Genomic DNA, 27893 nt, shown 5'->3' on the forward strand with positions numbered 1-27893 from the left:
GGATTCGACACTTGTGAACAACATATGAAATGGCCCCTTCCCTATGAAGATAAAATTGCTGCCTAAAAAAAAAGCTTTTCTCCGCTGGGAGACCCACCCACCACAGCGAGGTGTGCGACAAAAAAAAAACAAAAGCTTTTAAAATTTGTAAAAGTTCAGCATTTGATTTGTAATTTTAAAACATGAAGGAATAAAATAGTAATTCTGCCTATATAGTACATGAAAGTGAAACTTGAAAACGCAAAAAATACCATGGAATACACACTATTTTTTTTTTGGGGTTAACATGGAATACACATTATACACTATAACTGATACACAATAAATTAATGAGAAAGTCCAAAGTACCCTTTCGATCATCTTCAACCTACAATCTTTGCCAGTTCTCTGGAATTGGCAGACTTTGATCTCTTCTCTCAATTGCATGAGAGATCAGTTGTCGATGGCAGAAGTGGATCCGCGGGTGGGACAGTTGTGGGGTTTGGTTTGCTGGTGAATTTGTTGTTAGGGGATGCAGTCGTAGGGTGTTCTTCGTGGTAATGCAGCCTTTCTTTTTCTAGTCAAGGAAGGAATTTAGAAGTTCCTCCAATTTGTTTTCGCATTTTTATATCAACTCGTTCTCTTTCTCTACTATTTCTAATGTGTTGAGTTGCTAGACAGCAGTCTTGATTTTATGGCAATCCTAAATCTTTTTTCAGGTACATTTACATGGGTTGGTTATTGATAATCATCCTACTGATTTCAATTTGGGTAGCTTCTCTATGTATCGCTATTTTTAAATGTTGTTTTCCAGTCAAAGATGCATTTCTATCTAATGGTAAGTGGATTGTTCTCTGAAATTTGATGCCGTATACCATTATGTTGCTGACTAGTACTATCTGGTGATATGTGAAAATCAGGTTGTGTTGCTTCCAAGAAAAAGGTTTTGCTGGTCATAGCCCACCCAGATGATGAATCCATGTAAGTTGAAGTTGCTGACTTTATTTATTTGTTCCTTTATAATTTTTTTTAAATTTTTTTATGGCTGTTTATTTTCTGTTGGTAGTCATTGTGGTTGTCTTTCAGTGTAGTGTTTATTGTAGAACTTTGTTGTCTATCTTCTGCCTTTTTTTTTTAAGTGGGGTACAACCAAATTTCATTCACTGCAATCAACTTCTTTCTCCAATTTCTTCACAATCACTTGGGATTGGCTATATGAATTTTTTTGTCCTTACTCTTTCTCGTTGAACAGTTATTAACATTACCAAACTGTACAGGTCTCTAGTTCCATTTGACTCTTCCAAGTTGTCCCAGTTTATGTTTTAGGAGTGCACATCGTTATTCCATTCTTACCCCAGTCATCTTAAATTGGATTTTCATCCCTATATTGCCTCGATGATGAAGTCCCTATCTATTATGTGCTGGATGCTTACATTAAAACTTGCTTATTTGATTGATTTTTGCAGTAAATTTTGTTCTAAGGAAAACCTTCTGCTAGCCTTCTAACACCATATGAGTCCAAAGAAATATTGAGTGTGATAACCAGTTCAAATGATAACATGAATTTCCCATTGGTTGCTGTAATGGTCGGCATTCTGTAGAGGGTGAAATGTATTGTTCATTCTGCCAAAAATTTTATGGCTGTAATGGACCAAAATGTTACCTGTAAAGAAACAGGGTGTTGATCTAATGGATTCCAGCACACTTAAAAAGAAGTTTGTCAGGCATTGTTAAAAAACTCTGATCAGTCTGTGCACAATCATTATTAGATGATGACAACTTATGTGGTTTATAGAAATGGGAGGCAATTGGCGAGACAGAACTTCTTGTGAATAGAAGAGACTTAGTGGCACTAGGTGAAAGATAAAATGAAGCTTGAAAAGTGAAATATATGGATGTGATAAGTTTACTGGCAATGAATGGTAATGACCGTAATGCTGGCACTTATGAATGGATAGCACAATGAACAAGCCTCCCACTGACACATGGGGTTTAAAACTGTGGAAATATCTGGTAAACATTTAGGGCTCATTTTAGTAATTGGGAGGAGTGGTTAATAGAGTTTGTACCCCATAATTCTTTTGTTAGTGTTAGCATTGCCCACAGGAAGAAGTTCATCCCCACATTTACTTGAAGAGTTCCTATGATGTCTTTTATATTTAGATAGATATGAATATTCTTGCCATCTATTTGTAGGCATCAAACTTCCCGTTGTGTTTTGTTCCTGGAATTGCTGACATCAGTATTGGCCCTGTGTCATGCATTTGTTGTTCAGTCAATTATATGTACATAGATATGAAATTTCTGTTCTCTTTAAAGGCATTAAACCTTACAGTTGTATTCTGTTTCTGAAAGTGCTGCATTGTATTGGTCATTTGTCATGCACATTTTGTTCAGTAACTTCAACATTTATTTATAATCTGTAGTTTCTCTTTGAATATAGCAGGACCCTGTTAGGCTTTTTCGTTTGTTTTCCCTTATATTTCATCTTTGCAGGTTTTTCCTACCAGTAATTCTTTACTTGACATCAAAAGGACATAATCTTCACCTACTATGCATGTCAACAGGTATGCTAATGCAGCAACCATAATTCAACAATAACTCTGGATGTATGTAACATCCAACTTGAATGGAGAAATAGACGACTTGTGGATAAGAATTTTGCATTTTATCTACAGTTTAAGTGGTTGATTTTAAAGTATGCAAACCTTCTTACCTGAAGTGGTTGAAATAGGAGGGCAAAATACATAACCTCAATAGGATTGGAACTTTAAATTGGTTATTTATTCTTCGTCTTTAGAGCTTAGACATTATCTAAATATGTAGTTATACATGGGGATCAAGAATATACTACTATCCCTGGATCCAATTCTTTTGACTCAATCAGAAATACCATATTTTGTTCAAAATCTCACTGGAATTTCAGTATTTCGGTCATCGATAAATGACTGAAACATTGAGATGAAATGAGTTTTCGAACCCTGGTGACAACTATGTCATTGTGAGATGGCTCTTTTCAATTTTCTCCTTCCAAAAGTCCTCATATTAAATGCTGTTTACTTTAAGAGTCAGTATTTTCAACTTTTAACTACTCATTTCTTGACATTTACTTGTTCTGTGATTGCATCATCTGACATGAAGGTAATATAGATGGCAAGGGAAATATTAGAAAGGAAGAGCTTTACCAAGCGTGTGCTGTTCTCAAGGTGATGCAAATTTGTTTTTGTAGAATTCAAGCCTTTAAAACTCAGTTTTCGTTACTTTGCAATCAGATAAGAATCTAGGTTGACACAAATAACTGGGTTTTCCTTCTTAGTGGTGATGTCATAGGCATCAAAAAACAGTGTTTACCTGGTAATTTGGAACTACTAGGTTGTATATCTGAACCTCAAAGAGCAGATATATCTGTGCGTACTGAACATCTTCTCAGCATTGGATAGTTTGTTGTCAATTTCATTATAATTTAGATAGTTATGCAGGTTCCAGTTCAACATGTGAAGATCTTGGACCATCCGGATTTACAGGTATGCCCATACCACATGAGAAAGAATCCTTGTGAAATGATAAGGCTTTCCTCTTTTCTCCTTCAGAAGGTCGTAGTGTTTGATTGATATAATGACCTCTGAGCTTATGTTGTTACAATTTGGTACCTATTGCTACTAGGATGGATTTGACAAAATCTGGAGCCATAGACTACTGGCGAATATTGTTAAAGAGGAGGTTTCAAGTAAAGGCATTGACTTGGTTAGATATTATCTGATGACTCTATAAGAGGTTCCATTGTTGCTTGTGCAATGCCATTTTGTGATTGTTGTATTTATAATGGAATGTGTAGCATATCTTGTATCCTAATTTTTCTTCATTTGATGGTTTCTAGATAATTACTTTTGACAATCATGGAGTTTCTGGTCATAAGAATCACCGTGATGTCCATCATGGCGTACGGTAAGTTGACTTTTTCACTTTAAGTGTAGTAATAATTCACTTTACGTGGTGAGAAAGGATATGCATAGCTCAGGCCTTGTATGTAGTATGGCCTCAAATACAGCTGATTGGAAGGCAAGAATCAATATAGCCGACCCGATTTAGTTGGGAACAAGGCTTGTTGTTGTTGTTGAAGTGCATTAATGATATTATTATTATTATTTTGATTTGACCTCTTCTAAGGTATTATGTCAAACTTTTGTGATGTTGTTTTAAACTTTTTTCTTGTTTTATAGTAGAATGAGTTCATTATTTGTGCTAAAAAGGAAGCATGGAAGGAGACACTAATGTGATGTGGAAGAAGATGATGATTTGTATTAAGAGGGTCTCCAAAGAAGTACTTGGGGTATTATAAGGGTAAGTGTTGGCTGCTAGAAAAACTTGGCGGTGGGATAAGAGAGCCCACATAATCATTAAGACCAAGAAAGAGGTTTAAGACATGTCAACAGGCTAAAGAAACAGAATTTAAGATGAGGAACTTCGAGCCTAGAATTGAGGGTAAGAAGATGGTGGGGATGCCTAGAGTGAGGAAATATGAAGAGCTCTTCCTTAATGATGAACTTTTCTGTATGCCTACTGTATGCCTTTCTAAGACCTTGAAGTATCCTTAGAATAGTATTTAACTTCCCTTCATAACCAAGAGCAAGCCTTGAAGTTTCAGCTGATGACATACTCCACATGGCATATTGAATGAGGTTAAACGTTATGGACAGTTAATAATGTAGCCTTAGATTGAATATGATCAACTAAGAGCCAGTTTGCGAAGATATCCAAACTAAGAACCAACTTGGATTCTGGAAACTTTGGATAATGGTTTGTGAAATCCAATATTTGGGGCCAAAGGGTTTATGGATGGAATTTGGAGCTGGGTTTCGGTTGAGTTCTAATGGGTGGAGAAGGGTTATGCTTATGCGCACAAAAAATCAGCCAAAATGGATGGTTAGACTCTAAGACTTGAAAATTGATTCTTCCTACTAGAGACTGGTAAGAGCCAATTCTTGGGCTTCAGCTAGTCAGATTGACAACAAATTTGAATGGTTTTATTAGGAGGTATGGGGATGATGTGGTTCAAGTGAGGAAGGATTCTAATGGTAGGATGCAAAGTAATTGTACAATTACAGAATTTGAAGCTTGGATTTGTGGTGGTTAGCTGGTGCAGCTAGGTAGACTGAATGTACGTTATCATATGGGGGTGGTGTTGGTTGAGTTTGAATGAATTCTAATGGTGAATTTGGCTTTAAGTGGGTCCCTATGAGGGAAGGAAGGCTCACTTCAGTGCTCCTAGTCCACACTCGCTTGTGTCGTCTTCCCATCACCAAAATCTTGTTGCAGGGCGGCCTCCTTGAAGGTTGCTCAATCGACTCTTTGGTAGACTCAATCTAAGGCATCTCCTTCCAGGTGTTGGAGAGGCACGCCCAATTGATAACCATACTCAACTTGGTGTTGCCAACAAAGAGTGTAATCTCCATAAGCCATGCATTCACACTCTGCTTACTGAAAACATGGATAATCTGGTTCCATCTTCCTTCCCTCGGATCTAAATGTGCTTTGATACCAATTTGTTAGGGCCTTGGGATCACGCCATGAGGAAGAGAGAGGGGGAACCACCTATTGGTTGGTGGATTGTAAGGGGAAATGTGGGAAAGGGGATGAATAATTTTATGTGAGCATCAACAGCCTTTTCCTGAGGGCAGCCTATGCTATAGGGGGGGGGGTGTAACTAACATCATCAAAACAGGTAACCGGGTTGTATTGAAGAGGTTCCTGAGACACAACATGCAAGAGTCACATATTAAGAAGCGAGGTTCAAGAATTAAGAAGGCGTAGAATTATTGAGTGAATATGAGCTATGGCTAATACCTGAGGCATAAAAGAAGCATTTTCTACAAGATCTGGAAACCACCATTTTTCTTTATATTTTCTTGCTGTAGTCTTTTGTCATATTGGATTAGTGGGTTCTTAACAAATAGGTATCATAGCACGTTTCAAACTGAGTTAAGGAAGATGGAGTTTGGATTGTCCACATTTGTCGGCAAAGAATGTGCAACAATTGTTTTCAGAGGTTATACTCTTCTGTTGGGCACACCAGATCGAGTATGAGGATTGATTGGTTGTGGCTCTCCAACACTCAGAAGGGGAAACATTGGATTGGGTTTACTAGAGAAATTGGCCGGGATTCAATTGGTCAAGCTTCAAGGAAGCCTTGAAATTGGACTTTAGTGTTGAACAAAGGACTATGGTAGCGGGAGAGGCCAACGACATAGGGTTCTACAGGTTTAGGGCACTTCTTGCATCATTGTACATAAAGCATCAATATGCATAACCATTGTAATAGTGAAGGCTGAACTTGCAGATGATGTCATGAGTAACTTCAGATGTGTAGCCAATGGAGGGTTGGTTGAGTGGTAAAGATCCATGCTTCTCAGTGGAGAGGTCTTGGGTTCGACCCTTGCGGACGAAATTTCATTTCCAGTATTAAAAAAGCATCAGTACCAAAAAAAACTTCAGATGTGTTCAAACTAAGGGGGAGGATAAGGCTAATCGAAATAGTGGCAGTGAAGCTCCGTTTGAGTTTCCCATAGAGGAAAAAGAGGTCGAAGGGAATGGAAAATGGGGAAGCAACATCAGATCAGGGAGACTCTTGGTTGGGTTGCTAGATCCTCGGCGAAACCACCTTTTATGAAGGTGGAGGCGAATGTCGCATCACTTGTTGGGTTGCAAACTTGGCAATTGGAGGCACCACGTTGTGCAGTGAAGGTTGTTACCGTTTGATTCCAAGTGTCCTTGTGCCATGATTAAGAAGAGTTGAGAGTTACAATGATAGAGCCCTGGGATCACAGTATTATGCTATATTGAGAGATGAATGATTTGTTGAATATTTGGCGAACAACAGTTAGGGAAAGAAATCAGATCTGGTCCTAAGAAGGAGGTTGCTGAATAAAGAATTATCTGCAAAATACTACATAATAATTTACTACTGAATAAGAGGGATTTGGGGATCGACAGAATATTGTGAATGATTTGCAAAATATTGTAGAATATTTACTATTGAATAAGAGGGATTTGGGGACAGATAGAATATTGTGAATGACTTGCAGAATATTTTCTACTGAATAAGAGAGATTTGGGGATAGACAGAATATTGTAGAATATTCACTATTGAATGAGAGAGATTTGGGGAGATTAGGGGTTATAAATAGGGGTTAGATGTGAGTAGTAAAAAAGGATTATTTAGGTGAGTGTTTGGGCAGCCGTAGGCTAAGGGGCAGCAATGTGAGTAGTAAAAAAGGATTATTTAGGTGAGTGTTTGGGCAGCCGTAGGGTAAGGGGCAGCAATGTGTTGTGGGGGTGACTGGCACCATTGTACCCAGTTTATCATTGTTCTTCGTTATTATATCAATTAAATAATATCAGTTTTGCATTTGATTCGTGGGTTCTTATCATACAACGTCATCGGAGATAATGAAAGAGGTGGTTAGGATTCACATAATAGATATAGATATCACAGGAGAAAAGAAGGAGAAGACGTGGTTGGATCAATCACCCTGATTCGGTCGATGATTATGGGTCAGTGTATAAAAACAAAAAGTGGGCTTTGAAGGGCCTTACTAAAGACCAGGCCCTAAGGATGTTGCATCGGCCCGATTTTATGGAATCCCACATTTGGGTTTTAGAAAGCGATTTAGGCACAACCCAATGCACAAGCCTGGAGTGACGCAAGTTGGGCCCAGAAACTGGTCGGCCCATCTTTAAGACTTAGCGAACAGGGGCAACTTTGGAAGCCCTCTATTTCATTTTCTTCTTCCTTCACCGCCATGAGTAGTGCTGCAAACCAAAGGCCACAGGAGTCAAGGGTGGGGTTAAGGATGGTTATAGTGATTTAGACAGCGGCAGAGTGGCTTCTCGCTGTCAAAGACGACCTCAGAAGGATATTTACCAACTGCGACTTCCACAAGGACCATTAGAAGGTCTAAAACTCAACCCGAAAGAAGATGGGCGTGTTCGTGGCTTGTATTATAAGTGACTCATCCTCTTTGGATTCACATGTCCTAGATGATTTGGAATATATAATGGGTGCTGATCTGGAGGTCTCTTGCCATCGTATTTCTGCATCTTATCCACATATGAAGCATTTGGGTTGCTACCTAACTCAAGAATGATTTATAAGGTGCAATGTGGGGAATCAAGTCTTGAGGATGCTAGCAATTGTTTTTCCTTGGTACATTGTTGGAATCTTGCTGCTAATGTATATGCTAAGTGCTCGTTTGGTAACGGTCTTTTCTAAGAACAATGTTCTTTGCGAGAATCGTTTTCTTGAGTTTTTATCAAATAACGGTGGTCTGAGCACAATTTTTACCGTTTGGTAAAATTTGTGTTGAGAACACTTGAGACGATGGGGACTTATAAAAAAAAAGCAAAACAAGAAATGCTTATGAACGTAGGAAGGAGTTAGAAGTTGCGCGTGAATGAAGTTTGGGTTCAGTGTCCATCTTTGACGTAATTTTGACATGCTTTTTTGTTTTTGAGAACGATGAAACAAGTCAAAGTTGTTTTGCAAAAAGCCTTCTCAAACACGAAAATTGGACTGGTTTGTTTCCTGAAAATGAAAGAATGACCCATTTTACCAAACGCTTTTAGGCATTCTTAGAATGAAAGAACACCAAAAACTGTTCCTTGGCCTGTTACCAAACGTGCCCTAAGGGAAACAATTTCTCAAAGTGCTTGGCTACTTGCACCAATGGAAACCTATTTGGCATGGGTCTGCAAACCATTGAATGCTAGAAAGAAAATGTAAATCCTGCCATTGATATGGTTTAAAAAATTCAAAGACTAGATGAAATCAAATAAACTTTCCTTGACAACTGTGCAAGTTAGTTTGATGAATTTTGTGAGGGAATTTCACTCCATTAATTCTATGTGATCACGGGATTATCTCTTGAAGTTATGCTGTTGGCGGAAGAAGGTGGGAACTTTTTTGAGGCTGCCAATATTGCAAAACTGAAAGTTGATACTGCTTTCGAGGCTGATATGCTAGGGAAGGCTGGATATTTTGAAGTTGCATCCAACGTATGAAATTTTGGAATGTTTGGGCCAGATATCGACCCCAAGTTTCGGGGGTATTTGGGGTCCGTCTGGCCTGGTTTTTTGTTTTTAGCCTAATTTGAGGTCCTGAACACATTGGGAGTGTTATTTTTGCTTAAAACCTAACCTAAAGTAGTGTTCTTGATCGGTACATGCCCGGCTGTTTGCGGGGAAATTGGAAGTCTGGAACATGAATTTAAACCAATGTAAATATGCAAGTGATGCAAGAGAACACAAAGATCTTCAATTAATTGCAAGAAAAAAAAAAAAAAACTAAAATTCATTATACAAGTAGTCAAGTACAACTATACAACTGTCAAGTTTAGAATAAAATAAGAATAACCTGAGACATGTTGCTGCTTGATGTGCTGTGGTGGCTCCATCATCTCAATTCTAAGATGAGTGCCTTGATGGATCCATCCTCTGTCTCGAGCCCAAGTTTGCCTCTATGATCGTCTCTCCAACAAAAATACATAGTCATTCCCAAATGTGGAAGATCAACTAAAAAGTTTCAAAAATCAAGCAGGATTAAGAGAGAGAAGCTCTGGAACCCGAATTGGAATTTTGCCCAAAAGTGGAAAATTTTCAATTTTTGGTTGCCTTTTATAGCTGAAATCTCAGCAATCTAACACTGAGAAATTGACCTTCTCAAGATATATCGCCCAACGGTCGAAATTTTGCCGAGATTTCGAACATTGGGTGATATATCGCCGATATTTCGGTGAAATTCTAAACTTTTCGTTTTCGAAGAACTTTGGCAAAATTTTGCCTCATTTCGCCAAAATGTAGTACTATGGTTGCATCAAGATGTTTCTCTTTTATGTCGTTGGAACCTCTTTTTGGGGTTCTGGAAGCAAAGGTTGGCCACCAAATCCTTTTCTTGAAATGGAAAAGCTATGCACATTTGAAGAAAATATACACATTGTTTCAATATTTTACGGGAAAATGGTTGCCAATGACAATATGGAAAACAGTGCTGCCAATCTACTGGAAGTCCCTGTTTCATATATTGCCGCAAAACTCAGTGCAGCAGGTGTTGTGTTCTGTATGGATCCTTATGTTATTGGTTCTCAGCTGAACCCAATTCCAATGGCTATTCCTAGTGTGTTTTTTTCCCAGCAGCTGAAGACTCCAAGGATTTTCTTCATATGGGCTGCTTGGAGTTATATGGCATAGAATCTGTTGGATTCCAAGGAGGTTTGTTCTTGAAGACATTGATGATGTGAAACCCAATTTTAGGGTTATGTTTTCTTGAATTGATTCCCTAAAATTAAGGTTTGCCTAGAATCTTCCAGCAATCTAATGAATAATATGGTTAAATTCAGATTGAATAATTTGGAAAATATGGGGAGGTTAGGGTTTTAACAAAATCTAAGATGGGATGGTTTATTTGGTAGTAGGGTATCAATATGGGGATGTAACAAAATAATGGGGGATGGATGATATAGTTAAATAAAGCCGGAGATTCAACTGTAGAGGTTATGGGTTTAATAAAATTCGATGGGATGGAAGGGAAGGGAATTAAGTTTAAGGCTTCACAAAAGAAATATGGGTTGATCTTGAAAAGAAGGCAAGAGCTTTTCTATCTCTTCCTTACTCTTCCTCTTCTTTCTTTCTTTTTTCTTTTCTGTTGCTGAAAGGAAGAGGAGACAGAGAGAGAGAGGGGCCAAGAAAGTTAGGAGAGAGGGGGGGGGTGTCGTAGGGAAGAGAAGGGGTGGGGAATGGGCCTGAAGGGATTGTAGGGGGGGGCAGGGGAGGGGTTAGAGCATGCTGCTGTCCAGGTGCGGCAGCAGGGAAAGGGGGTGGTAGCACAGAACAGTGGAGGCTTAGGGGAGGTCTTGCGGTGGTGGGGAAGGTGAGGGAGGGGCTGAGGGTTGCTGGAATTGAAGGGAGAAAGGTGGGGATTGCTGTACTTACTTGGAGCTTGCTGAGATTGTTAATGGCTGCAGGAAATTGACAGAAGAATGCTGGAATTCTTGAAGAAAGGTGCTGATCTTTGAAGAACTTAATTTAAAATCCGCTGTGGCCTCCTCAAACAGAAACCATGGTCCCCAATAAGTAATCAGACTTTAAAAACTTACAAAGAAAGAATAGGCTATTTATAGCCTACGTAAAGACCCTAAACTAATTGTGTTTCCATTATAGATTTAGGATCCCCTTACACTTAATCACAACCAAACAAAAAATAAAAAAAAGATCTAATAAACTCTAATTGACACATGCTGAAACTAAATCCTAATAACTAAAGACTTTAATTGACATATGCTGGAATTAAATACGAAAGATTCATATGCTGAAGTGAAAACTTAATTAACCAAACACATGCTGAAATTAGAAATTAATTAATCGGGGGGGGGGGGGGGAGTAAGGACAAAAATTGCCCCTCTTAATTAACCAAACACATGCTGAAATTTGGAGGAATGTTGCCTTTGGCTGAGGGCAGCTGTCCTGTAGAGGGTGACTGGCATCATTAAAACCAGTATTATCTTTATATTTTCTTGCTGTATTTTGTATTTTGTCATATTGGATTAGCGGGTTCTTAACAGATTCTAATGGTAAGATGCAAAGTTGATTTTACAATTACAGAACTTGAAGCTTGGATATATGGTAGTTAGCTGGTGCAGCTGGGTAGACTGAATGTAGGTTATGATATGGGGGTAGTGTTGGTTGAGTTTGAATGAATTCTAATGGTGAATTTGGCTGTAATCAGATCCCTATGAGTGGGGGTATCCAAAAACAAAACTGTTTAAAGGCAAAACTGTCAAATATAATGTTTGTCCTCCTGTTTAATTATCTCAGTTTAACTAAAAGCCCACCATGGCTTTTTATAACAGTGAATTACCATTGATATACTAATCTGTTGCAGTTCAAAATGAATCTCTCAGCAATCAATAATTGTGACTGCTTTATTGTAATCTATGATCGTAACTTCATTTATTTTGGATTTATGAACAGCATGGCCTTATATGAGCAAAGAAATTTTGAAGCCTGGGAACTGGTATCCTTTTCTTTTCCTTTTGATAGTCGTAATTGCTTTAGTCTCCCTTTCGTTGGTATTTATGCAACTTCCTGCTGTTGTTTGCATTTGTTTGTATTTTTCCTTCTTGTGGTTGAGGTCTCTGTCTTCGTTTTGTGTGTATCTATATACATATGTAACTTTACTGCAGTTTAGATGAACAGAATCAAAGAAAAGGGTAGACATGAATGAGAGAGAAGATGGAGAGGAGAAGAGGAGATGGAGATCTGCGCAAACTAGGCTCCACGCTTCCACCTCACCCACTTACTCTTATAGTATCTCAATCAAAGATAGTCTAGGAAAACTTTCCTAAACAGGTTTACACAGAAATAGAAAGTAAATATTGTCCTCAAAAATAGAAACTATCCTTGATATGGGATTGCTTGTTGACGAAGCTAAAAGGGAGAGGGGCAAATTAGTAACTACAACTAACGTGTACATGACAAAGTGTACCCCCATGGTACACTTGGTCATGTATATATATATATGGGACTGAGACCCCACGGCATCATGAGTCACAGCGCCAACCTTATTGCCTGGTCTGAGTTGCACTTCACTTTGGGATTTAGGAGTAGGACTCTGTGATGGATGCCAGATGGTAGACGCCATTGCTGTCGCTTTCTCCAGTCTCCATAAACCAGGTCAACAAGTATTCTGGTATCGGTTATGTAATCAAAGCATTATATTTGATTTTATTATATATGTGTACAGAGGGGATGGGCAGAATGTACAAAGAAGGGGGCAGACCTAAGCACCTCTCAAGCACAGCACCTGAAAAGGGCAATGGAGCCTCTGCCACCAGAGAAAAGTTCCTACCCATGTACGCCCAAGTAATATCTCATATTTTGGGACGTGTAGTGCAGCAATGGCAAGATTCCTAATATTTCTCATCCAGCTAAAGGATGTCAGGACTGGGTGTTTTTCTCTGACGAGACAACATTTTGAGTGAAAGAATCTCCAAACATATTGTTCTGTAACATTAGTCAAAATAATTCCTAGCATGGTAGTTTGGTTTCTGGCCCTAAGTACTGAATGGCGTATATTTCAGCTTGCTTTCTCTTATATAATCTATTCTACACATTATTTAGTAGTAAAAATTATAATTTAACATTCAACATAAGAAATTGAACTTTGTATTAGGAAAAACCATTTGATCATATGCTAAAGTCAAAAAGTGTCATCATAGACAATTGATAGAGATTGTCAATTAAGCATGTTTGCATATCTTTGAACCATTAAAAAGATTTGTTTGAAAGAGAATCTATCTGGGTCAACCAGGTTTATTTTTACCTCCTCAGTCCAACTCCTTTTGAATGTCTGAGATGCCTAATGACCCATCTATTGGGTCTGGAGCAACCCAATTCTTCTTAGGCCTCTGGCCTTTCAGCTACTGCCTTCTCCATCTCTAATGGATCCTCTATCTTCTTCTAGATGGATCCTTGGCACCTGTCAGGTATCCCCTTTAACAGTCGTCTACAACTCTAGGATCTCGAAGTCTACCACCCTCTCCTTCTGTCACTAACTCATCTCACTGGTGGGCCCCCTCCCTCCCAACACTTCCTCTCCCCCTCTGGCTCCTTTATTATGGCCTTGGCTTGGAGCCTAGCTCGCACCTCTAGCCTATCGTGCCATCACGTTTAAACATCATACTGTCAGCACTATATAGAGAGCCCTTAACCTTTGCATCCCTACTTAGTCTTTTCTTCTTCACCACCATATCCTTGTTCCCTGTAATTGGATCCCTTTGTTGGAATGTACCTAAGAAAGTGATAATTTATTTTTCTCTTGATCTGCTTCATTTGGTAGAAATGTCTTTTCTCTATTTGGCCTCACTTCAAAGTCATCTGCAGCTTTGCCCGCAAATTTGTTGGTAACACTATTCACCGCACAATTGGCAAGTTGGTATTTGGGGCTATGCTTGCTCACATTTGGATGGAGCACAGTCATGTTAGATGGACCTCCAACTCTAGGACAGTAAACTTGATTTGGATAGCCATCTTTTTTTATGCTACCTCGAGCATGCGGATTTTACCCCCCCCCTCCAAAATCTTTTATACACCCCAAGAAACAAGCGTATGGTTATCTTACCTGGGGTCGTAGTATTACTAAATTGCAGTTCTCTTTCGGTTTTGGCCGCTTAGCACCCCTTCAGACTCCTCCCTCCACCCTTTTGCCCCTGGTTTTCTTGTACATTGCACCCCCTTTTTTCCCTCTTCCCCTTCTTGGGGTTTGTTGATGATAATTTTATTCACCCACCCAAAAAGGCAAAAATGAAGACCCAACTTGGTAGTTCATCTTCTAGATTGTACGACATGTAGCCACCTCTTTTGAAGAATCTTGCATAGCCCATTTCAAAAGTCCTATAGGTGGAAATTTTGAAACTTGAGAAAAATCGGCCAAATAATACTTCAATTTGCCTCTCTTCTGTCCCTAATCCCCACCCTCTCAAGCAAAATATGATATAGCCGCAATTGAATGAGGCCAATTAACCAAATATCTTCAAAAATCCAACTCAAACAGAATGAAAATATAGGGTTTTATGTTAAATCGCTTAGGGTATATGGGATACCTTATGGGGTGTAAAAAGAGTATTATTTGATGGAATGACATAGTGTTGAAGATTATAGGAGAAGAATTAGGTTGGGGACAGCTAGACTTATTGTTGTCGAAGATATTCTTGAATAACCGGTTGAATGATAGAAGATATTCTTGGAAGGAAGAAAAGTGAAGAAGAAAATAGGAGAGAAGAAATCAGACGTGGAATCCCAACCAATATGCATTGCTCAACAGCACCATGACTCTCATAGAAAGTCATTTATTTATTCAAATCATCTTTAATGGATGGGTGATGCATTACATTTGTGTAGACCTTCCAAAAATGTTAATTTGATTCATAATACAACTCACTATAAAAGACTCACTAAGTTAATTAAAATCAAAACAGAATTATATCTAGTTGTTAAATGTTGTAATCTAACTCGAAAAACTCACGTTAATTTAATTGCTAATCCCATGTGCTAGGATTACCTCAACTATATGGTCTTACAAATTAGGTGCATCATATCAACGAACCCAAAGTTAAGATGCCTAATGCCTATAGAACCCACTGTGGGTAAGAATTAAAGTATTCCAAGGTTGACCAAATTGACCTATTTAGAATTCTTAACTGCATCAGTTCTCCAGTCTTGAAAACTGGACCAATAGTTTTGTAAAAATGAGAGGATCATCACCACTCAATCTGCATCCACAAAGATCTGCTTTGGAGGGAACATGATCCAATGCATCTCCCAAAGTGGGTTCATCCAATGGAGGGAAGATGAACCCAAAGTTAAGATGCCTAATGCCTATAGAACCCACTGTGGGTAAGAATTAAAGTATTCCAAGGTTGGCCAAATTGACCTATTTAGAATTCTTAACTGCATCAGTTCTCCAGTCTTGAAAACTGGACCAATAGTTTTGTAAAAATGAGAGGATCATCACCACTCAATCTGCATCCACAAGATCTGCTTTGGAGGGAAGATGATCCAATGCATCTCACAATAAGCCTTTGCAATCTTTTCACGGCAATAGGAAATGGCACCTCTTTGATGGGAATCTAACCATAAGGCTTCACAAGTAAAGTTGGGTCGTCGTTCTAGTCTTCAATTGTAATGTTGGTTGGAATGTGTTCTGCTTCGCCACCATTTCCTGTGTCTACCTTTTCTATCACCACTGTTTCATCCCTTGAGATTTTGAGCACACTGCACATTTAAAGCATATATGCCTGATATTTGCGCTAGACTTTTGCATATCTAACTGAAGATCTTGTTAGTCCGATCGAAGATCTCCAAAATTTGATTTGATACTGGACAGACCTTTGTAAACAAAAAAATTATGTTAACACTCACCTTCCTAAACAAAAAAGTTGTGTTAACACTCCCAATGAGTAGTAGGCCCAGAGAATGACATAGTTAATAGGAAGTTTCAGTTCTGATAGCACTCTGATGTAGCCTCAAATGAAGGATAGCCAATTAACCAGGATCTTTGAAGAACCAACTTAGATGGGATGAAAATATAGGTTTTAGGTTCATTCGGTTGGGGTATATGGGATGCTTTATGGCATATGTAGAATTTGGACTGAGATTATAATAATAATATTTGATGGAATGATGTAGTACTAGAAGATTAGAGAATAAGAATTGGGGTTGGGGATTATTCAACTTACTGTTTTCGAAAATATCCTAAGAACAACTGCTTGAATGATAGAAAATGTTCTTGGAAGGAAGAGAAGGAAGAATAATGAAAGAAGAGGAATTAGACTTGGGATTCAGTCCCCTTAACAGCACCAGAACTCTTGTAAAAGAGTTACCATTGACGGGGAAAGCATTGCATACATGTAGACCTTCGACCTTCCTAATTTGATTTATAAAAAGAAACCTGATCACTTTAAAGACTCAACAAAACTCAATAAGGTAAACAAAATCAAAACATAAGTTAATCAGCTACTTAATATCCTAATCTGACCTAAAGACTAAATTTAATTGCTAATCCCTTGTGCTAGTTCCAGTTTATGGGATTTATAACTTAGGCCCATTATACCAATAAGCTCAGAAACAAGAAGCCTAATGTCTATAGAACCATGGTTGTCAAGGCGACGCTAGGTGATCGAGGGCAACAAAAACCAAGGCGACAAGCCATCGCCTAGGTGACACAAAATCGCCTTGACCCAGAAATGGGCAGAGGCGACAAGGCAGCCGCTTAGGCGGACGCTTTGAAAATGTATAGAACCCACCAATTCCCAAAATATGTATTCTGAGACCACGTTGACCCATTTGGACATACTGAACTGCATCAAAGCCAACTCGTTGGCCTCCGCTAATGATATTTTTGCTCCTATTCTACTTGGGACTTTGCTCAAACTATAGGGCCAACTAAACCATCCCCTCCCCTGGCAAAAATAATGCTTACACAGTTTGGAGAACTCTTTGCCCCACTACCCAATCCTAGCATCTCAGTGGTCACGCCTATAGTTCTTCGTTGTTGCATCCTTCCATCCAGACTTGAGGCTGTTCACCCCCCCCCCCTTTGTTGTTGATATTTTTATCTACCAAAAAAAATTGCTTTGGTTAGCCAAAATGCTATTTTGGGTGCTCCATAGTTCTTAGTTCACTAGAAACTTGAGTTTTTCTTGTAGTTATAGAATTCTGTATGGAAAGGATTGAAATCTCAAAATAGTGTGGAAAAGATTGAAATGATGGAATCTTTGGTTGTAAAATGGTATTCCCATAGAATTGACCAAAACATTTTATGAAATTCCTGTGTATGTTGACCAAATTCTTACGATCACCAGTGGTTAAGTTTGACCAGGAATTGGCCCCTCTTTTCATTTTTCTATCTTGAGGTAGTGGTCTTATTTCCCTTTGCTTCTTGAGTAAGCCTCTTACAGAAGGCTTCCTTGCGGTTGTTCATTAGCTTCCTTGCGGTTGTTCATTAGATTCCTGGCAATGGGACCAATGATTATCCTCAACTCCTGCAAAATCCTCTTCATAGTGGGGTTTTCCTCCCTCTGCCTGGCACTGCCCATGTCAGCATGCTGAAATAGAACTAGAAATCCAATATTTTTTTCTTGAGTTAAAGACTCTTCTAATGTGCAATGTACTACTTTTGATAGTCAATATAATTTTTAAATAATCTGAAGCTATCATGATATAATTATGGTGTTTGCTAACTTCCAGATCAGTACAAATATAATACGCAAGTACAGCGGACCATTGGATATCTGGCTATCTATCCTATGTGCTTTCGGTTACCCAAGAGGACAAATGTACTGTTTGCTAAATGAGCATCCCCATAAAAGTTTTCTTGCAATGGCGCAACATCAGAGCCAATGGGTTTGGTATGTATTTTGTCTTGCTACTTTTCATGAAAGTGCTGTTAAAGGCATAGGATATATTGTTACTTCACTATGGCTTTGCTGTGAGAAGTAACTGACATCCTTTCTTTGACAGAGTTACAGATTGTTAATTGCAAAATCAATAGATATAGCAACATGTGATCACTGTACAAATCAGGAATTTTTTTTTTCATTTGTTCAGAGGAATTAGAAGATTCATACACTGTGGAATCACTAATATTTAATGGGTCAGTACATAATAACTTGTGATTCATTGTGTCCGTGAAAACTACTAAATTGATAATTCTGCAGTGTGCACTCATTCTGTAAAAATTAGGCAGCATTTAAGCATTCAATATGCAGGACACTTCCTTTATCACAAAAAAGCAAAAACGAAAACAGGGTCCTGGGTTTATTTTCCTTGAGTTTCTTATAATCATTGATACTATTTCTTCAGGTTTCGAAAGCTGTTTGTGTCTCTTTCCAGTTACACTTACGTGAACACGCTTCGGAAGATGAGCATGTAGCGGTTCATCATGGTAGTATTTAGATTGCTTTTCTAATGCGCTCTTTTTCATTGGCTTAATTACCTGTATTTATATCTGCAATAATTCAACAATTTAGAATCCATTTTTGTTAGGTCTATTATAACTTCCTGTTAGGATGGTTCCCTTTGCAGTTTTTTTGGGGTGTAGATGGATAGGATAGTGGTAATATCATGTCCACATCTTATTGCATTCAGAAGGATTTGGATATATGTCCTATTGGTTTTTGGATGGATTCAATTGGATTCGTATGATACTCGGATAGTAATTTTTTTTCTTTTTTTATATATAGATTCTTCTAAACAGGTACGGATATATGGAGGGTTTTGCATGATGGATTACCTATTGGGGATTTGGTTGGTAAATGGTATTCTTCTACCAGTTGTGTTATGTGTTATGCCTTTCATGAATTGACTTGGCATTTGTTTTGGGTATGATTTTTCTAAGAGAATTTTAGCAACAGGACCTGTGCGTATTAGATTTGAGTTTATTACAGCTGCATATATTTCAGGTGTCTCTGTGAGTTGGTGTTTTTGCCTTAAATGGGAGATTTCCACTCTTAATTGGGTCTTCTCACTTTTGGCTATCTCATTTTATCATACCTGAGGGGCTCATAATTTGTTTGTATTTTGAATGCATCCATTTTTGGCTCAAACAGCTAACATTTCTCCCCTTGTGAGTAGTTGCTCTGATATAGGGTGTCAGGATTAAGTACTCTGTTGTAGCATCGAGTCTCCACGAAGGCTTAGTTCTATTGTGTTCTTTCTCCAACTTGGTGTAACTTTGATCCTTCTATCTTAATGGTTGCAGGTGCGTACACCACTGGGTTAGCAAGTTAGTCATGGGGGTTCTTGTTGGTCCATGAAGGACGATATGTGCATAAAGCTATTGGCTGTCTTATGATACAAAGCTGAAACCGGTTTTGGAGGGGGTTGGGTAGGGACAGCGTAAAGCCGCTGAAACGGGTATTTCTTTAACTGCTGTTTTATCTAATTCTATGATGTTATGCAGAACTGTTGCCTAGTCCATCAGGTTGGAGTTGGCCTTACTATTAACACATACCAATCTTGTTTGTCCTTGCTTAATCTATCTCGGATGTGTCTTTTTGTGTTTTTCTGGATGTTCTATCTTATCAGTACCTGATACAGTTCATCCTCTTGGAAAAACCAGCAGGTCTCCTAGTCTGTTTACCAAGAGAACTGGTTGAACCTTTGTTTCTTGTAGTTTAATCTATTTCTGTTTCTCATAAAAGAACACTTCTCAATGAGACAATAAACCCAAGGAACACAAGTTACACAACTTGGGTAGCCTAAACTCATTTTTTATTTTCCAGTAAACCAACTGATGTAAGGAGTCTCATAAAAAAGCTGATCTAAGAGAGAGGGGGAGGGGGAATATTCATAAGATATTTAACAACTAAGTTGGTGAGAAGCTGCCAGCCTAACGTAGGAAGTTGGTGAGAGCCGCCAGCCTAACTTGTGAATTCAAATCCTTTTTTATAGGTGTGGTTTTGGTAAAAAGCAAAAAACCCTAAATATAACCCAACAATTCTAGGTTTGCAAAGGGTTGATTGTGTAACAAAAAAGATAAAAGAATGAAACCAAAATATGGTGATGCAATGATTATTTTAGGTATCTAATCTCTTTCACCCTTCAAATTTCAATTCTCTTTTTTTTGTTGGCTACCAAATGTTGCCCTAATTCATTTGTTCCCTTACCTAACAAGCCTTGTTATGCATGTGGTTTTGGATGAAACCCTCAATTCCATTGGGATTCCTTATCCATTGGAATATAGGAATATACTGCCTGATCTCATGTATTTTTTTTTTTTTTAAAGTTTAGTAGGAGGGCAAGAAAAACGTATCCGACAGCTTCAGGCCAAGTGGTGACCGTCGACTTCTCGACAAGACCGCCGCGGTTTTCTTTCATCACACATTGGAATGTAGTTCACTTCTGAACATTAATAAAGTGGATTATAAACGCTCAGAGGTTTCTCATTAAACGTATGGTATGAGGAGAGTACAATCAACGGATAGAGGATTCGGACTCCTAAACAATCTCCCCCCTTTCATGCATGTTAAATTGCGTGGGTTCTGGTATGTTGGAGATCGAAACGAGGGTTGAGACCTCGTTTTGCAAAAGTTGCTTTGAACCACTTTATGCAAAACGAGCAGTCAAGATTGAAATCTTGACCCTCATTTCGATCTCCACCTTACGCTGCACGAAATATGCAGCACCCAAGTTGGACTCGCACACATCCCAAAAAAAGTAAAAAAAAATTCTAGTTAAAAAAGTTGATAGTGATTCTGGATTGGTTACATCATGGTTTAATTTTACAAAAAGTTGATAATGATACTTAGATTGGTTATATCATGGTTGAAAGTTTTTTTCTCTAAGAATAGAACAACACATTATGTGTGAATGTGTGATGATGCTATGGATAAATTTTAATGGTTTAGAGATTTGAATGTCTATTTGTCTACGGGGTAACGATTATAAAAAAAGGAAACTCAGTACCAAATAAAGATGACAAATAGTACATGGTTACGAAAAATCAATATCGAAAATTAAAATTGTACCATACCGTTTTGTATATATATATATATATATTTATAAAACTATTATCATATACCACGATGATACAATATGGTTTCAGTTTGAAAATGGTATGTAAAAATGGTACGTGTATGATATTAAATTGTATGATATGGTTTCAATATAAATTCGGTACATAAATGGAAACATTGTAACAAAATGAAGTGAAATCCCCAACCAAACTACAACCTGCAGAGTCTCCTATCAGGGGCGGACCCACTAAGGGTTTGGGAGCTTTTTTATGGCCAATTCCCGGAGTTTTTAAATTTTTTTTATAATTTTCTTAATTTTTTATTTTTTCAGTTTTTTTTCTTCGCACATGTGAAATGTCACTATTTGGCCCTCTAAATATTGAGAACAAATTTTTTCTAAAGGTAAAATAATGGGTCGGATCAAATATCATATTTGGTTAAAATTAACTCCTCAATCTCTATTTATTCTCTTCTCTCTCTCACATATTTTATTCGTATTTATTCTATTCTCTTTCTATAAATGTGGGTTAAAAGGAAATTTTTGAAAAATAATCCTATTAGAAAGTTAAAATTTCATTCATAATTAAAAACTACCTCTTCAATTCTTATTTATTCTCTCTTCTCTCCTCTCTCCTCTTTCTTTTCTGTTTATTCTGTTCCGTTTCTTTTTTCCTATTTATTATTCTTCCCTTTCTATAAGGCGTGGGTTAAGAAAAATTTGGAAAAAAATCTTCTCCACAATAAGATACTCTTTCTCTTTCTCAAATTTTCTTTATTTCTTTTGCAATTTTTGTTATTGGATTTTATATTGTAAATAAAATATCTACAATTAGTAAGTAACTAACTACCATTGGTTTGCATCTCTTATCTAAAAAAAGTTTGATTTGCCTATGACTTTTTAGGGTTGGTAGCATATGTATTTTTTTTGTACTGATGCTTCAATTTACTTAGATTTTATTGAAAAAAAAATATCATTATCAACAATTTAGCTATTTTTGTCAAATATGTGTGTGCCCCACAAAATATATGTGTGCATATTCCTTAAAATAATTCATAGGTGGGACCTCAATGGGCCTTATTAGGACCCACACAATATGTGTGGCGAAAAAGCATTTGTGCTTCGACTTCCATTCTTCACCCCCCCCCATATTGAATCCTGGGTCCGCCTTGTCTCCTATACGCTAGTAGTGTATTTTTTTTATGTTATTTTAGAGATTTCAAACCCTTTCAGTCATGAATCCATTTGAAATAACCATTTGGTTACTTTTGTTAAATGATTTGCTTCAAAATCAAGAATCACTAGAGGAATGTATTTTTCCTATAAATTGAAATTATTTGGATTTCATGATTTGAAATTAAATCCATGGTTTCCTCCAAATTAACCTTGGGGTGAAAAAAAAAAAAAAAGAAAAGAAAAACCAATAATTCACATCTAAGATGAATCTGATTAATAGAGGTCAAACTAACCAAAACGGTTAACTTTATGACAGTTGGTTTACAAGAAAACCGACGGTATAAGTACCTGAAATAGGGAAAGGACCGAGTAAAGGTAAAGTGTTTTAATTGTAAAATTACCGAATTTATATCCCTTACGGTATACACCCTACCATTCCGGGTGGCACGACCCATCTATCTGCAAAGGCTCTGTCAAGACCTCCACCCATTGGAAAGTGATTGAAGGCCAACTGCTGAACCCGATTCGATTGATCACTCCCCTGTGTCACTACCCGTGGAAGATGCTAAAGATGCTGAGTCTGGACCACCTTAGTCCGCTGAAGAAGCCGATGGGGAAAGGGAATCAGAAGAACCAACCAATTCAAACAGTTTTAATACGCAATTGACATCCTTAATCTCACCTCACCTAAGCAAACTAAACTAGATTTTAATATTCATTGGAAAGGATTCTTTGTTTTTCTTCCCCTGATTTTATTCCATCAAACAAATGATCTTTGAATGAACGAGAATCCCATGAGATTCTATAGATATGAAAAGAAAGTCAATGCTGAAGAAACTAACTAAAAAAACAAATGCGAAGGAATAGATATTAAGAGAGTCTTTCGGAATCATCCACACCTGCTACATGTGGTTCAAAAACATCAAGAAGTTAATTGGAAGTCCAAAATCCTTTGCTTTTCTTTTCTGTTCTTCACCTCCGTTGCTGTAAGTGAGTCTCACATTTGCTTTTCAAAATTCTTTGCTTTTCTTTTGTGTTCCTCATCAGTCATCTCCATTGTAAGTGGCGTTCACATATTTTTCTCATTTACTCTTTAAAAACGATGGATGCCGTAGAAAATAATACTTTAACGCTAAGCTTTTGTTCATCTAGGGATCTGGAGTTGGAACTTCCTGGATGTGACCTTCCCACCACTACTTGTCAAAAGAAGCAAAAAAAACTCGGAAGGTATTACCTTGTGCTCGTTCTAGGTATCCATTAACGCGTCCCAACAGCCTGGTTCCAGTTGAGGATTTCTCAGAAAAGAATAAGAGAAATTTAGACGGTGGAGGAGAATCTTTCCCCACGTTTTCGCTCTCCCCCATTTTCTCCCCTAAATTTAGCTTCCTTCATCTGCATGTTGCTTATCTCAGAGAGAAAGAGAGGGAGAGAGGAGAAGTCTGCTCTGGGTCTTTTGGGTGTTCTTCGAAGGAGGAAATTTGCATAATCTCTGATGCAAACTTAGCAAAGAAGCAAATCATAGCAAGAGAGTGAAGAAACAGAGATGGATTTTATTAAACGAAGACCAGCAGCTAAAAATTCTGTGGTTGCTGGGTCTGTTTGGGAAATTAGAATGAAGAGCGATGCAGTCAATGGTGGGATTAAGGTGTTCAGTGGAGCAGAGAATTCAGGAGGAGACGTTGGTGAGGATAAAGGGCTTCAATTTTACGACCGGGTGAAGCGGAATCACAATGATGGAACCTCTGGGAAGAGGAGAACTTGGAATGACAGAAACCCATCTCAGATAAGGAAGACGAAATCGGAATTGAAGAGATTAAGCGATGAAGCGTCTCGAAAGGAGCTTGATGTTTCTGTTTCATTTGATTCTCCTCGAAAATTTTTGACGGATGATGAAGGTATTGATGCTGATGGTGAATACGAAAGAGAGGATGAAGTGGGTAATTTAGAGATTGAGGTTGAGAAGAAGATTTATGATGATAAGGAAGTCAGCTTTGCAGGACAAAAACCTAAAGAAATAGGAGAAGAAACAAAGAAGGTTCTCCAGATTCATGAAAAGCCTATGACTATACCTATCTCTGTTAATGTGAACAAGAAAGTTGTGAATGAAGAGAAGAAACCCAGGAAATTTGTGAATGAAGAGAAGAAAGTTCATCATCAGAATCGAGAAAAACCCAAGCACATTTTTTCTAAGGTGAATAATAAACAGCAAAGCCCTGTTAGATTTCCTCCTCTCATCGATCCTTCTCTCAGAAAAACAGCGCCTGGTAAATTATTTCTTGTACCATTTTAGAGATTTCAACTCCTGATTCTGATTGTTTCGGTATTCAATTCTTTATTATGTCTTTCCTCAGTTGCATCTTCAGCTTCAGCTTCAGCTTCAAAGGTGTTCGACAGTATTCCGTATACATCACACAAGTTGCAGAACATGGGTTAGTTACCAATTTCTTGGCTAAATTGATATGATTATGTTTATCTATTTACTTTAAAAGCACCATCAATTTTACAGTGGTTCTTTCAATGTTAGTGGACTTGGTGATGTGGAGAGACGTTTCAAAATCAGCTTTTGCTTTTGGAGGGGGAATTTTCCTCCTGCTCTTATCATCCTTCATAGGAGAGTTTAATTATAGGTAAACATTACAAGCCACAGTCATTACAACTCTCCAATAATCGCTGTTTCTATCACTTCCCATGACTGAATTCTATTTTCAATCCTGATTTCTACAGCTTGATTTCTGGAATTTCCTACCTGGGTCTTGTCTATATTGCTACTAACTTCTTATCTAAATCAATTCTATTCAGGTAATCCTCCCAAACAACAAATCTCAGTAAAAAGTTCCCATTTTTCCTGTTTCTGTCTTTTTGATTTTGTATTCCTTATACGAGAAACCAAATGTAACAGGGGAAATATAGGTGTGGATATATCAAACAAGGATTGTAAAGTGGAAGAAGAAGAAGCAATCAGGTTATTAAAACGAATCCTTCCTTACTTGAACGAGTTTCTAGTGAATCTCAAGGGCCTCTTATCAGGGGATCCTGCCTCTACAATGAAGGTGAAGTGTAAAATAAACATCTCTCTCTCTCTCTCTCTAAGGAAGCAGATTTACTAAGAAAGATAAAAATTTGATAATGGCAGCTAGCAATATTGCTGTTTGTTTTGGCTCGATATGGAAGTTCCATAACCATTTGGGGGATGGCCAAACTGGGTAAGATCAGATTTCTGAATTGTTCAAAACTTTTACAGTTGAACTATCCAAAGAAGAACCTTTTTACTGTTGCTGTATTAATTATTCTTCACTTTCTCCTCTTTGTGTAGGTTTCTTTGCAGCCTTGACAGTCCCCAAATTTTGGTCTTGCTGTGGCTATCAACTCACAGCTCATGGTAATGAGGTTCTATTATTGCCTCCCATTTTGTTTTTTTTTTTTTTTCTCTCTTTATAATATCTGCTGATGCAGACTATTCAATAGTCAAGAACAGACCTGGAGACTAATCAATGGGATATGATGGACCCACTCTTCATTGGTTCACACCCAATTTCCCAAACCCAATGATGATAACTCTGTCGGTCAGTGCCACAGAGTTAGATTATGGATATTTCAGAACCAAGTGAAATCATTAACCTCTCTTTTTGCTGTAGCTGTTTGTAAAGTTATGAGGTCTACCTATTAAAAATGGAAGCAATGTGGTGGATCCATAGATTTCCCACTAGCCGATGTGTTTGGAAATGAGCCTATGGTTAGTCGGTTGTGGAAATATTTTTTAAATTAAATTTATAATTTAATTAATAGAATCTTGTCTCTGAACAAGTAAAATTGTTCTTGAGGCCAGTTTTCTCATTGGTTCCCTGAGGAAGAAACTGTTTTAACAAATACTTTCCATTAGTTCTTCTCTTCTTTGAGAAGAAAAGAATATCAGAACTGTTCTTTGAGAATGTTTCCAGACACACTTAGCAATCAGATGGTCTTAATATGCAGTTTTAGTCCAGAAAATTAGAATTCTTGAAATCATATTACTGAGGTGTTGTTCAATGAAAAAAAAATTATAATTTTTTTTTTTTTTGCTTGTAGGGAAGCTTTGGATCGGACGGTGTAGAAACGCTTGGCGTTGGTGCACCCACAAGGAAGCCGTGGCAACAACAGTTTTTATTATCACGTGGTATTTCTCTTCAGTCGTGGTTCGCATTTGGGCAGGTAAGGACATCATTGTCATATCAAACAAGAGAGGGCTATTTAAGTAAATTCGAGAGTCGTATTGATAATATGCATCAATTATTCATCTTGTGTGCAGTATTCATGTTGATCGTGGCCGTTCGATATCATCAACAATCACAATCAAGTGAGGATTGCGGAGAGAAAGAGATGAAAGAAAGAAAAGATTCCAGTTAGAGGGAAGGAGATTGATGGGACAGAGACAAAGGGTCTAAGGGGGCCCGCAGTAGTGGGAATTGCTGAAAGAAGAGAAGAGAAGAGAAGAGAAGAGACGTCGAAGTGCCATGGAAAAAGGAGCAGACGGCGCATTTTAGCCACCGAAGATGACGGAGCTACTTTGACAACCTTGGCCACACCATACATGGCATGTGGTTATGACGCGGAGAGACATTTTTGTGGAGAGAAAGAAAAGCATTTTTTTTGATGAGCCAAGCATCTTTTGGTTCCTTGATTTTTGCTGGCTCCCATCAGTTGTGTAACATAAGGGAAAGAGAAAGTGAAAGAAAAGGGAAAATTATGCATTTAATTAATAAGTTGGTGTATTTCAATGCATGATAGTGATATTTTTTTAATTTTTTTTCTTCTGGTAATTGAACTTTCATAAAAAGATAGGAGAAACTGAACATAAACTCGTAACTAATCAGAGTAACATGACCAATAATTTGGGCCCTGAACCGAGTAGGCATTCCATGTTAGATGATTTGTAATACAATTAGATTTTTTAGAAACATAAATGAGTTTAAAGCTCAAAAATTTACTACCTATAAATTTGATATCTTAAATTATAGGTAGTATAAGAGTAAGGGGTAATTAAGGCTATCTCAAATAAATAATTCACTAGAAGTTGAGAGTCAGTCTCTATCTCCACATATTCGAAGTCATTTGCTATAACTTATAACATCCCTATTCGCATGGCCTTGGCTTTCCTTTCGATCACAAACGAGAATGATTTGAGAAGAGATGTTGCCATTAAATGTTTTTTTCCCCAATCTCTAATGAAGATTCCCATGCCTCCCTTCCTTATTATGTTGATAGGTTACATCGGTGTTCATCTTAACAAAAGGATGGTTTGGATGTTTCCATGCCATTCTTTTCTCCACAATATTTCTTTTTTCATTCATGGCATTTTGATTTACCTTCTTGACTGATGACCAAAATTCTGAGTGAGCTTGAATCGCCATTAGCATTACTTTAATTGGTGATTTCAAAGTTTCGCCAATTACCCTTGAATTTCAAGCTTTTCACAAGGACCATAAGATGAAAGACATTAGGCTTTTCACTTTTTCTCCTTCTTCTCTAGTGTTTGTAAATCTGCCCAAGTCTTCATCCAATCGGCCATTGTAGTGAATTCTCTATGAAAACTTCTCAATGTTAATGGACTACTGTTTGTTTGTGTTTGAAAATGTTACGCAAGTGTACGTGTCGCAATCAAGTAGTAAATAATAAGTAGAATATTGATTCTACGGAAA

At 37.7% G+C, this 27893-nt stretch overlaps 2 protein-coding genes across 2 annotated transcripts; both read left to right on the top strand.

Annotated features, from left to right (window-relative positions):
• The first annotated feature begins 334 nt into the window (after positions 1 to 334).
• On the top strand, positions 335 to 20247 carry LOC148999949 (uncharacterized). Its single transcript, XM_089139899.1, has 12 exons — positions 335 to 536; positions 699 to 817; positions 900 to 960; positions 2476 to 2546; positions 3121 to 3185; positions 3459 to 3503; positions 3643 to 3723; positions 3857 to 3924; positions 12001 to 12043; positions 17776 to 17936; positions 18391 to 18472; positions 19289 to 20247. Exons 2-11 carry the CDS (start codon positions 709 to 711, stop codon positions 18458 to 18460), a joined length of 774 nt encoding a protein of 257 aa, XP_088996025.1. The 5' UTR covers positions 335 to 536; positions 699 to 708; the 3' UTR covers positions 18461 to 18472; positions 19289 to 20247.
• A 2824-nt stretch (positions 20248 to 23071) lies between these two features.
• Positions 23072 to 27131, top strand: LOC148999950 (uncharacterized). The gene is made up of 10 exons (XM_089140882.1): positions 23072 to 23276; positions 23371 to 24482; positions 24570 to 24647; positions 24725 to 24845; positions 24943 to 25017; positions 25118 to 25268; positions 25352 to 25421; positions 25532 to 25597; positions 26284 to 26406; positions 26504 to 27131. Exons 2-10 carry the CDS (start codon positions 23762 to 23764, stop codon positions 26599 to 26601), a joined length of 1503 nt encoding a protein of 500 aa, XP_088997008.1. The 5' UTR covers positions 23072 to 23276; positions 23371 to 23761; the 3' UTR covers positions 26602 to 27131.
• The last annotated feature ends 762 nt before the right edge of the window (positions 27132 to 27893 follow it).

Source organism: Hakea prostrata, chromosome 11 (assembly GCF_041222555.1).
Source record: "Hakea prostrata isolate BN-2017 chromosome 11, UWA_Hpros_2, whole genome shotgun sequence".
Taxonomy (NCBI): domain Eukaryota; kingdom Viridiplantae; phylum Streptophyta; class Magnoliopsida; order Proteales; family Proteaceae; genus Hakea; species Hakea prostrata.